The 10,875-nt window shown below is 47.6% G+C and overlaps 7 protein-coding genes across 7 annotated transcripts; 4 read left to right on the top strand and 3 right to left on the bottom strand.

Moving 5' to 3' along the window:
- Positions 1-726: 726 nt before the first annotated feature.
- Positions 727-1,270, top strand: FMAN_15532 (uncharacterized protein; the record flags this gene model as incomplete). The annotated part of the gene is made up of 2 exons (XM_041826346.1): positions 727-977; positions 1,024-1,270. The coding sequence occupies 2 exons, from the start codon at positions 727-729 to the stop codon at positions 1,268-1,270; spliced, it is 498 nt and encodes a 165-aa protein (XP_041691634.1).
- Positions 1,271-1,835: 565 nt separating this feature from the next.
- FMAN_15533 (uncharacterized protein) lies at positions 1,836-2,519 on the top strand (the record flags this gene model as incomplete). Its single annotated transcript, XM_041826347.1, has 1 exon — positions 1,836-2,519. One exon carries the CDS (start codon positions 1,836-1,838, stop codon positions 2,517-2,519), a length of 684 nt encoding a protein of 227 aa, XP_041691635.1.
- Positions 2,520-3,835: 1,316 nt separating this feature from the next.
- On the top strand, positions 3,836-4,481 carry FMAN_15534 (uncharacterized protein; the record flags this gene model as incomplete). The annotated part of the gene is made up of 2 exons (XM_041826348.1): positions 3,836-4,018; positions 4,077-4,481. 2 exons carry the CDS (start codon positions 3,836-3,838, stop codon positions 4,479-4,481), a joined length of 588 nt encoding a protein of 195 aa, XP_041691636.1.
- A 50-nt stretch (positions 4,482-4,531) lies between these two features.
- FMAN_15535 (uncharacterized protein) lies at positions 4,532-5,845 on the bottom strand (the record flags this gene model as incomplete). The annotated part of the gene is made up of 1 exon (XM_041826349.1): positions 4,532-5,845. One exon carries the CDS (start codon positions 5,843-5,845, stop codon positions 4,532-4,534), a length of 1,314 nt encoding a protein of 437 aa, XP_041691637.1.
- Positions 5,846-6,353: 508 nt separating this feature from the next.
- FMAN_15536 (uncharacterized protein) lies at positions 6,354-6,695 on the top strand (the record flags this gene model as incomplete). Its single annotated transcript, XM_041826350.1, has 2 exons — positions 6,354-6,506; positions 6,558-6,695. 2 exons carry the CDS (start codon positions 6,354-6,356, stop codon positions 6,693-6,695), a joined length of 291 nt encoding a protein of 96 aa, XP_041691638.1.
- Positions 6,696-7,633: 938 nt separating this feature from the next.
- Positions 7,634-8,392, bottom strand: FMAN_15537 (uncharacterized protein; the record flags this gene model as incomplete). Its single annotated transcript, XM_041826351.1, has 1 exon — positions 7,634-8,392. The coding sequence occupies one exon, from the start codon at positions 8,390-8,392 to the stop codon at positions 7,634-7,636; it is 759 nt and encodes a 252-aa protein (XP_041691639.1).
- Positions 8,393-10,164: 1,772 nt separating this feature from the next.
- Positions 10,165-10,755, bottom strand: FMAN_15538 (uncharacterized protein; the record flags this gene model as incomplete). Its single annotated transcript, XM_041826352.1, has 1 exon — positions 10,165-10,755. One exon carries the CDS (start codon positions 10,753-10,755, stop codon positions 10,165-10,167), a length of 591 nt encoding a protein of 196 aa, XP_041691640.1.
- Positions 10,756-10,875: the final 120 nt, after the last annotated feature.

A 10,875-nucleotide genomic window follows, 5' to 3' on the forward strand; every position in this document is an offset into this window, starting at 1 on the left:
ACATCCCCTGTAGACTCAGATGCGATGGACAGGTCTGCACTCCCGCCAAAAATGACACCATGACTGCAGCTGGGGGCGAGGCCAGTGCATTGCCTAGAGTATGTTAGCCGCCGACGCTATGCAAGCACTATAMTACCCACCAGATAATGTCAACGTCACCGTTGGGTGATCCTTTCGGGATTGTGAAGGCCAGAACTTGTTTACCATCACATTCCAATTCATCGTCGAAAGAATAGCGAATTGGAAGAAACGAGGGGTCAGAAAAGTGCAGAGTAGCCTCACAACGTTGTTCCATTGATGAGTGGACACTGTTCGAGGGTTAGTAAGTGCTTGCGAGCAGTGACAAAGAGACTTACTTGGCGGAGAGTGATGACTTCCCTGCTTCAAGAGAGAGGGCGGGCTCCGTAATACACAAGGGGTAACCCATGGAAAGCGCTAAAGCACCATGGACCAGGGAGATCACAACTGAGAAATGAACCTTTGTAAGCATTTTGTTGGAATGAAGTTTGTAGAGGGCTGAGAACTTGAGAAGGCCCTGGAGTTCGGCGTTTATGTATGCGCGCGTCTACTATTTTTAATCCCCTTCCCTTTAATTTTAATATGCTAAGTATCATTTTTCGTGTCTTAATAGTCGTATTAATGAACCAGCGCTTCCTCTCGATACTTTAAGAATGAGTATCCAACTCGTTCATCACTTTCCGTTGCATGCCAACCACTTCTCTCATCATGGATACCACTTTTGACGATACCTTCCTCTACGACTTCTCGCAGGCTGTTGATCCTGCAGATTTCTCAAGCCTTACCCAACTCGACTTTGATGATAACACCATCCAATGTCTTCTGGACAACCCACAGGATTTTGCAACCATGTCAGTTGCCCCAGCCACCACGCAGCCTCCTGCCGACCAAGGGTTGAGGACGCCGGACAACCATGTCCAATTTGCAGACCCCCCTACGGAAGCGGAGGAGATAAAGAAGTAAGTTTACTGATGCCGGAAAGGTCGGAAGTGTTAACAGGATCAGGTTGCTCCAAAACCTGGCCACTCGTATCGAAGATCTTGAGCGTGCAGTGTCAGATGGCAATTGCCAAATCAACCAAATTGGTTTCAACATTGACCGAGCATTGCCGAAGCTTCTAAGCGCAACGGAAGAGTTCCGAGAAACCATTGACAACTTGCGCAAAAGCCTCAAGGTTTTCTCCCGGGAACTGGTCAACCATTTACTGGGCTGGTACGTCGAAGGGGATGCTGAGGCAGAGCAGAGCACGTGATTCAACGTTCGTGCGAGTCATGCCATCTTACAGGGGTTTTGAAGCATGTAACGTATGTACAGTAGATAAAAAGAGCATCAGAGCAAGGGTAGTCTGGAAGGTTAAGACAAGGGGTATGGAGGATCAGCGAGGATAAATCCATTGGGGCCCACTTGCGAGCGGAATCATTGTTGGCATTCAAGTTAATAAATTTCCTTTATTGCATAAGATCAACAGTATCTTACAGTGATGAACTTAGATTCTTTTTAGGCTGATTTGTAGCAACCCTTGTAGACTGGACATTTGTCATGAGATTTGGGGTCTGTGCACAAGTTGATGATCCAGTAACCCAAGATAGGATAGCGGACTTCAGAAGGTCCCGGACCCCAGAATCAGCCCGAGCGCTTATTGTACCAATGACATGAGGTGGGACACAAACGAAGTTCTGGTCTTGTGCATTGTTAAATTTAACAACTGAGAACGCAGTGCTTGCTTTGAGGTATTAAATGTAGTCAAGAGATTATATAGCCATCTCTGTTTGTAACAGTTAGCTCGACAATCAAGCAAAGTTTGGACTTCAGCAATCATGGCATCTATTACATGTAGAGTTACCGACCCAGCCTCCACCGGCATTCAAGGCATCTATGCCTCACTCAACTGCAAGGATCATCACGGAAACATCGTCAGTCGCTATGAGTCATTCTCAGACGATGATGGCAACATTCGATATTGGTTCCGCTTGTCTCTGGGCGATATGTCCATTGACCCAAAGCCGGAGATCGTCGATGCCTTGCAGTTCCCGGCAGTCAGCATGACATTTCTACCTGGAATTCGAGAGGCCTGCTTCCCCTGGAGAAGTATTCACACGGAACTTCAGCTACTGGCGAATGGTCAACATGAGTTCATTCTGATCCTGAATGAGCACAGCGCAAGCTACCAGATCCACCATGCCTTGAGCTCCCCCCTTGAAGCTCAGATGGAGTGGGAAAGGACTATCAAAGAACTCGACATGACTGCTCTTCATGAAGAGCCGACCCGATCACCGTCACCATTGAGGCTTCCCTCCCCTGTCATCACACCACAGACGGGCAGGGGAATCAAGCGCAAGTTGTTCTGCGACGGAGAAGAAACTAGTCTTGGCAGTAACTACATTCAGTCAACAAAGCGACGCGGCGTGACTCGTCGAAACAAGAACAATGGGGGAGTGAAGCGCAGAAGCAATGTAGCATCAAAGCGCAGGATGACCCCAGATAGCGACGATGCGCTGTGATTGGCTGCTAAGGTTCCGGAATGCCAGGGGTTCTCTGTGAGCAAGGCATTTTTATTGTGTTGAGGGATTAATTGCTCTGGAAGATCAAATTGGATGGTTTGTTGGTTTGTTATCTTGAATTCTACACTCTGTTGGCTGCAGGTTGAAATGCATGCATGGATTATAGTTAATAATACTATGGAGCTTGTCAACTGTCATTTGCCAATTCTTAGCGTGAACCAGACTGTCGGGATTCATCTAACTGGATTTAGAAAGTGATTCCAAGATGTTACATGATGCAGCACACAATCTAGATGTTCCACTCCATCCTTGTAAGGCAGCCAGCTGTTGATCATGGCGCATTGAGCGGCCCTACTCCGCGCCCGAGCTCTCATTGGCCTCTAACCGAAGGGCTGAGGCGTCTTCCCGCTGCTCCGTTGTGGGGGCTTCGATACGAGCCCATGGCACCTGTACGTTAACCTAATTTAGAGTGGACTCGCGCAACTGTTACACTTAGTACTCACCAGGTGACGTAAGACCAATATGAGACGCTGGTTCTCGGAGCGCAATTGACCGTTTTGCGACTCCATGTCTGCAACCATAGCCTCCAGAAATGCAAGACGGCTTTGGCAAGCTAGAAGTGCCATTCTTGTGCGACCGCTGCGTCGTCGCTCTTCAGGCAGCATTGACGATGCTGCGCAAGAGCAAGAGTTAGAAGGGTCTTGGCTGAAAGGATCGGAAGAGCTCATGATAAGTGGTGATGGTTTTGTCAAAACTAAAAAACATTGCTTCTCCCCCATGCCTCAAATAATAGCCGCGGGGTTAGAAGACTCTCATTTCGGTTTAGATTGAGAGCTAGGTGAATCCACTTTCGGCCAGCTCCCGCAACACAGTGGGAATTCTTCGTCGCTTATGGCTCGACATGCATACACTTAGAGTCAGGTGCTTCTTAGCGCTGTAACGGTGGTGGTAGGTGACAAGGGCGAACCACTCTGTCGGTAAATGAGCAACCCTCCAAAGTTGATAAGTGTCTTTTAAGATATGCGAACTAATTCCGAGGTATTGAGAGCCCGGCCACCGATGACTTGATGCGCCCTCTCGCTCTTTTTCTGAACTTTGCATCTGTCTGTTCTACCATGACTATCGACTTTGTTCTTGATGAAATTGATCCTAATGTCTCTGGCATTTGGATGGAGGGTTTGATCTCTCTCTGGGTTGAGAAAGGGCTATCGTTTGACAAGTTTGACACTCTTTACAGCGTCGGGGTGTTGACTGAGTCACTCGATACTCACTTTCTTCGGAGCCTCATGCCTTCTGACGATGAATTTCTGCAACAAATGCCTAGCATCATCAATTCACTGGAGTTCTGGGAAGAAATACCCGCCTGGCATGAGGTCTGCCTATTGAAACGCCTATTTCAATCCTCTACAGACCAACATACGTTCGCTGGATCTTTCGAACCACTGTTGAAGAGAAATCTGATCATCATCACGCAGATACTGCCAGCCGACGCAGCAAGGGTCAGTACAAGAACTTTGACATGTAGCTAGTGCTAGTGGCTAACTACTACAATCTCAGCGCCCAAAGCATGATCCTCCGGTACAGAGCGATGGAAAACTCATTAGGTTCGACCAAGAGCCCATCTGGTATCGGGAAAGATTCTCTGCCTACAGCCAGAGGCACCTAGATGGGGAGGCTCGGCGCCTGCGGACAAGCGAAATATCACTGCGTTACATATTCGCAGAAAAACTGAAAACTATCACCCATTTCTGCAGTGATCCTTTGCTCGATTTTGTCGAGGAACATGTGGCATCTGCTGTTGAGTTCGGATTTGAGGAAATGACGCCTGGTGGTCAATGCATTTACCCCAGCGAGTGGTTAGACGTCATCAATAGCTGGGTTATGAGATTGAATCAGAAGGGTAACGTTCCTGCATCGAGTCTTAACTCTAATTGGGTCGAACTTTTAGATGGAGTGTTTTGAATCGCATTCTTTGATTACTAGGGAATGAATATAGCTACATTATATATGCTCTACATGGCCCAAGACCATGGGTTTGCATCGTGAAGTGCATTGAAGACAGATCCAGAATTGGCCACATCCGAAATGTGCCAATCAATCCCAGAAATAGTCTTTCTCACACTACTAAAGAACTCTTTGGTTCTCATCCTGTCGGAATTAGCTGTGTTGAGAGTGATGATGTCGGCCAAGCGCCGTAGATGGCGCATTGGCAACTTGTACTTCGCCTCAGAGAACGAAGTTCGACCTCTAGAGCACCTCTCAAACGGGCTGTGTATTTCTTGGATCACATTGCCAAACTCTACCCAATGAATGGCTTCAATATTCTGCCGCCGCTCAGAGATCCATTTATCGAACATGTCGAGGTTAGATTTGCGTAAGAACGATCTATGAACGTCTCCATAGTCTAAGAACATCGACTGGATGTCATCAAATCGACGGATGGTGGGCTCGGTATATGCAGCATCATGAAAAGAAAAGGCGCGATCGCTATACTTCTCGATCGCCTTCTCGATCGCCATGGTGCGCGTGCCCCCCCATACGGTGGCATTTCGGGTGCTTGCGTGATAGTAGTACATATGAGCGGCGCACCACCCTCCAATGAAACACTGAACATGACTTGCATAGAAGTCTTTGATGAAACTCAAGCAGCTACGGATGCCATGGTAGTGACATCCTATGATAAGCTGCACGGACTGTACGCCTTGCGGTGTTTGGATAGACCCGCATATCATGCTAAACGGTTCTCCTGATGAAGTTTCATAGCCCGTCAGCCCATCAGTATAACAACCTTTATCCAAGTTCGGCTCAATAAGAATATCGTTGCAATGACCCCGCGAGATGATGTATGTGCCTGCTTGGGGGAGGTCGTTTCTAATTCTTATAAATTCTGCGACAATTTCATAGACCGTCTCGTTCAATATTCCCGACTTTATTCCAGGTGATACCCAGGATGAGAAAGCCTCTAGAGCGCTGGAATGAACCTCCACTCGCCCGTGGCGCAGAAACTCGCTGGAAATGAGATCGGCGTTGAGTTCCCAGACGACTCCGCACATGGACAAGATGCTCATCATGTCGGCCACCGATTCTTTGTAGCCTGGAACGTAAAAGTCCCAGTCGGAGTCGCCGTTGGCAGACCCCGGCACGAAGAAGTCCAAGGCTCGAGAGCCACTAATGACACACCCAGTGTCAAACATGACAGACAGAAGCGTGACAGCATATTTGAAGGTTTTGGATAAATAGTTTAGAGGGTTTGTCCGAACATGATGGCATCGGGCAACAGTAGCATCTCCAGCAAAAGCATTCATGAGCGCCATCGAATCATCCATGTTGAGTTTATTCATGGCTTTTTGGAGGTGGGATTGACGAGGCATATTGGCAGGAATGCTGAGGTTCCGAATGTATAGAAAAAGTTGGAAGCTAATGGGCATGGAATTGGTGGGTGTGATTCTGACGGACAAACACACCATGTGTGATTGAAAAGATGTGCAATTATACCACCTGACTTAGTTTTAGTGCCAATTAAAACAGATTCAGTAAAAAGTTGCCGCAGTGTTAAATTTAAGAAGACATCTCAGTTCGGGGGTTGTCTCTGTGCGGCCGATGGCCCCACTTTAACTTCGTGCCCCGGGCCGGGGCGGGGTTATCGTCACCTTCGGAGTGGAGCTACCTAACGGATTGTACAGCCTATGAGGACCCAGCATAAGCGCTGGCACGAGCCCCCGAGACGGAGGTGGTGATCTGGAAGGCGGAGGCACTATGCTTAAGTAGAAGTGGTACGACCCTCATATGATAACAAGCAAAGCGATATCTCTACAATATTTTCCAATGGCCAATATGGACGAAAACATGAGCGAAGAGCTGGCTGTCCTCCAGGAAGAACTCCTGCAGCTACATAACAGCCTCATTGCTATCCGTTTCGAGATAGCAAAGGCATCCGCGAAGGCTAGAGGTCTCCTCCAAGGCGTGGCAGACATACTCAAACATCTCGTACGATATACAACCCGCAGCCAGTCGCCAGTTCTAACAATTCGATCACAGGATGCAGACGAGTTACATTCACCCGATGCGCCAGTCACTCCAACATGCCCCTCTCTTCCCTGGAAGGACTATTCCGCCGAATTTAAAGGGAATGCCGATGCGCAGGAGATGGACAGTAGGAAAAAGATACAAGATTAGTTTTGGCACATGAAGGCTAGAAACAGATAGTACTGAAATTGATTCTAGCCATTGACTCAGAGCTTTACAAGTACATGCTTTCTGAACGGCGACTGCAGGGCAGCACCCCGTCGCCGAGCTATTCTCCGTAACTTCCCCAAGCTTTCATGGCTTGAATCCATGCTGGCGGATATACATCCTCGGCCACGACAATGTATAGCGATTCACCTGATGCGAGGGAGGCATTGACCGAGTGCTCATGGCTGTAGAGTTTTGAGAATTGCCTGTCCTGGTATTGATGGAACTTCGCTTGGTACCATCTGGAGGTCCTAGAGAAGTAATCATTGAGGTTTCCAGGGCTACAAACTGAAGATAGCCTCATATATAAGTCCTGACCTCGTGTTAATTTGGAAGGACGTTGGAGACCCGGGGTATTGACCTACTTGCGAGAAAGCCTTGATCATTATCAAGGTAGATCTTTTGGTTGATGCACTTAGAGACTGAGCCAATTTTGGGAAACGATCAAAGTAACCCTTCAGTAAGCAGACCTCATGCCATGCGGGTAACTCTTCCCAATTCTTCAAGTTCAACAAAATGTTAGAGTAAACTGTGTCGTACCAAGATTTCTCATGCGCGAGAGCTTGAAAAAACTGAATGTCCAAGTCTTTGGTCGTAGTTTTGGTGGATTCAAGGGCTAGAGATTGCTCACTCGTCAATCCAAGCTCGATCCAAAGATCGATCAGCGTTTTCATGTGTACCCCCATGGCTTGAGGGTCACTGATGTTGAGTATAATCTCTTGCGACATTTTGGGTACTGGATCAGTCTGATGGGCACAGAGGGGTACCACGGGATTTTATAGGCAAACATAGCCCCACAGTCAGTTGTTAGAATTAGCTGCACGGCAGCTGATCTCTAAGAGCCTCAACGATTGCATTTGTCTTGTACGAAAAGTGATAAACTACTCCAAACCAATTGGTGCTTGCAACAGTGTCCTTCCCTCAATAGCGAATGAAAGCTTCGCAGAACGCACGTGAGTAGGCGGGAAGAATGCTGCGACCGACTCCAACGGGCATTCATTCCACAATTGCCATGAGATCTTTTGGTTGCGGACTAACATAAAGTATGGCTTCCTAGCCTTCTCAAACTGCTCAAGCAGAGAAATCCTTGTTTGTATGACTTGGTAGGCTAAACCTTTCCCACCAGTCAGCTGGCGTAAACGTTTTGCGATAGGCAGCAGCCCTGGAGCAATCATGCGAGATATCTCAAGTTCATATGGTTCATGAAAGTTCCAAATCCTCTCCAAAAAGAGCTTTCCCTCTTTTGCAAGACCAAGTGAGAAATAGTGGTTGGCAAGAGCCATGGCGACAGGATAGAGTAATTCTTCCATCTGTAAACCCATAAATACAGGCCATGCCTCTCTAAAAGCATTCTCAACAGAAGTTGGTGAAAGGAAGGGACAGCGGGCGGCAAACTTGAGGTTGGTATAGATCTTCGCGGCCTGCTGCTCTGGTTTGTGGCCGCTATGGAAGGAAGCAAAAAGGTTTTGCACGGTCCGCTTATTGCGGCATATGCTTCTGAGAGATGAACATGTTTGAGAGATAGAGATAAATGTCTGCATGTCGTCAACCTCCTCTATGACCATGCCCACGATCTCGGGGGAGAGGTTAAGAAGAGGAAACAAGATGGCAGCAGGTTCGTAATTGTTGTTTGTAGGCATTGCAAGTCCTGATATCGGTGGATGCAGGAGCCTTTGAACTAGAAAGATCGGAAGGTATTTATGCTGCTGAGGGTCTGATAATCGACAGTGGTAAAATTCATGCCTCACCAAAGATCTCGCCGTCTGCCAAGGACCCACCTGCCGGTGATCGGCAACGGTCAGCACGGAAAAAGTGGGGATATCACCGGCCTCCTTCTCGGCACTCCGCGGGTAATGCACACGTGTTATTGGCTCAGTCTTTAGTGACTGAGCGGAGGAGTTTTCAGGGTCAAACGCCCTCCCATTAGAAGTTGTTCTTAAAGTTTTCCCCATTCTCCGTTGCTCCTGACTTACTCATGTGTCTACAATACAGAGAGCTGTTCTTTAATCGCAGCAAAGTTTAGGTCCTGTCCTTCCACGAATACCGTATCTCCACGATTATGACCTGGGAGAACTTCAACATCCATGCAACTAGTACACCCGGCCAATTCCAATATAGCGTGTACCAGGTGGATATGTCCGCCGAGAGACGGACGTCAATTTGGCACCCAGGTTCGCCAACCATGGTTGAGCTCAAGAAGCATAATTGTAGATACCAGTAAGTCAGGGGGTAGTGAGATAAGACGGATATAAATTCTCCTTAGTTGTTACTAGAAATAAAATAAATTAAGTAGGTTAAATATCGCGTTACTAGTATCATGTTTTCACGTGGCGCCATTGCTTCCGATGCTAAATCTAGTTCTTACCAGCCACCGGTACTTGACCCTTGGTCGAATACTGGCAACACTGTATTACAGGGTTGTTTGTTACTAGTCAAGGCAGGCGTCTATCTACAGGTGTACCAGTAACAAGCTCTTTGCCTGCTGGGGGGTACTAGTAATCACGGGTGATCCGGTACCAGTGACTGTTGCCTACTAGTATCACCGTGACCACCGTTGCTGGTAGCGATCATGTACTGGCAACTTCAGTACTACAGTTGCCAGTAGGTATAAGTTACCAGTAAGGCCAAGACTAGACTTACTGGTAAATACATAGGCCCCACACGAACGTTACTGGTCACATTCAACTGCGAGCCTCTAGTTTACCAGTATATACCGTAGTTTGACCTGTGGTTTACTAGTATACAGGAAGGCACTAAAACTGGCTTACCAGTATACATGTGACTGTTGAACGTGGCATACCGGTAAACATGTAAGTGCTAAATTTGACCCAATTCCTTACCAGTAAATATATCCCACCTAATTCTGCATTCTCATCCTTGAGTTTACCAGCATCAAGCGTTACAGGATCTTAACATTTTTCGAAAGACATCTTAGCACGATCCGCGCCTTCTTATTACTGGTAACTCAAGGCTCATCATGCAATCCATTTCAAGCTCCAAACTTCCGGATGGTTTGTTGTGCGTCTTGAAAGACCTCTGGCCTTTTCTCAGTCCTGGCTATATCGATATGGACAGCGATCCAGCATCTGCTGAAACACTACAGGCGTTACTCGACTATGAGCCCACTCATGGTGGCGACAGGTCGGTAGGCTGCCCGGTTGTACAGACATGCGAATTAGAGCGATTCTCAGACTCAGATAGCCTTCCGGAACTGTCGGACAGTGAGTCGCTATCCGAAAGTGGTACGTCGTATTGCATCAGCTAGCCCATGACATTATTAATGAGGGATAGAATCCACAGAGTTAGACGATGGGATTGAGCTGGACTTTGTGCCGTTCTTGAACGTTGAATTGGGCGAGAGCTTTGATTTGGAAGCGTTATCAATTCTGCTCGTGGAGTACGAAATCCATATCTAGATGTCTCTCTCTATATACTTGTACTTCTTAATGACTGTCACATAATCCGTGCCTACCATAGACTCAATATCCTTACTTGTCAACGAGACTTTGTAGATACCGAGAGCGTCATCACCTTCCCACACCATACCCTGTCCGTCTGTTTGTCCAGTCTTAGAGAGCCAAAGCGTTTGGTTGTTCCCATTATTCACTATGACCTCCATCTCGATGATGCACTCTGGGTCCTGCAAGAACTCCTCAGATGACCACTTATGGCCATCTCGATAAGCCGTCTGATGGCTTCTTTCCTGTCCCCTTTCCCATACTATCTCCTTTGCTCTCAACCGAAGCTCATCCTCTTCGAGCTTCCTTTCTGCCCTTGACCTCTTTCGAGCCTGGGACAATGAAAGATGTTCGCTATACCAGTTCTCGTGGCCATACTTGCGTTTCAATCGGCCGTCATTCTTAGGCTTTGAGGCGGGGATGCCATCGGATGGCTCATCCTCCCCAGTGAGATCGATGATATAGGGCGGAGCAGGCTCAGATGGTATCGCAACTTGTGTAACGGAGCATCCGGGACTTCCTGGACTTTTCGTTTCCATATCCATAACTAGGCCATTTCTGCCTTCTTCTTCGCTTGCAGAAACATCAGAGGCATCAGTTGCTGCAGCTGATATAGCTGATATAGCTGATGTAGCTGGTGTAGCTGGTGTAGCTGGTGTAGCTGG

Source organism: Fusarium mangiferae (assembly GCF_900044065.1).
Source record: "Fusarium mangiferae strain MRC7560 genome assembly, contig: FMAN_scaffold054, whole genome shotgun sequence".
Classification (NCBI taxonomy): domain Eukaryota; kingdom Fungi; phylum Ascomycota; class Sordariomycetes; order Hypocreales; family Nectriaceae; genus Fusarium; species Fusarium mangiferae.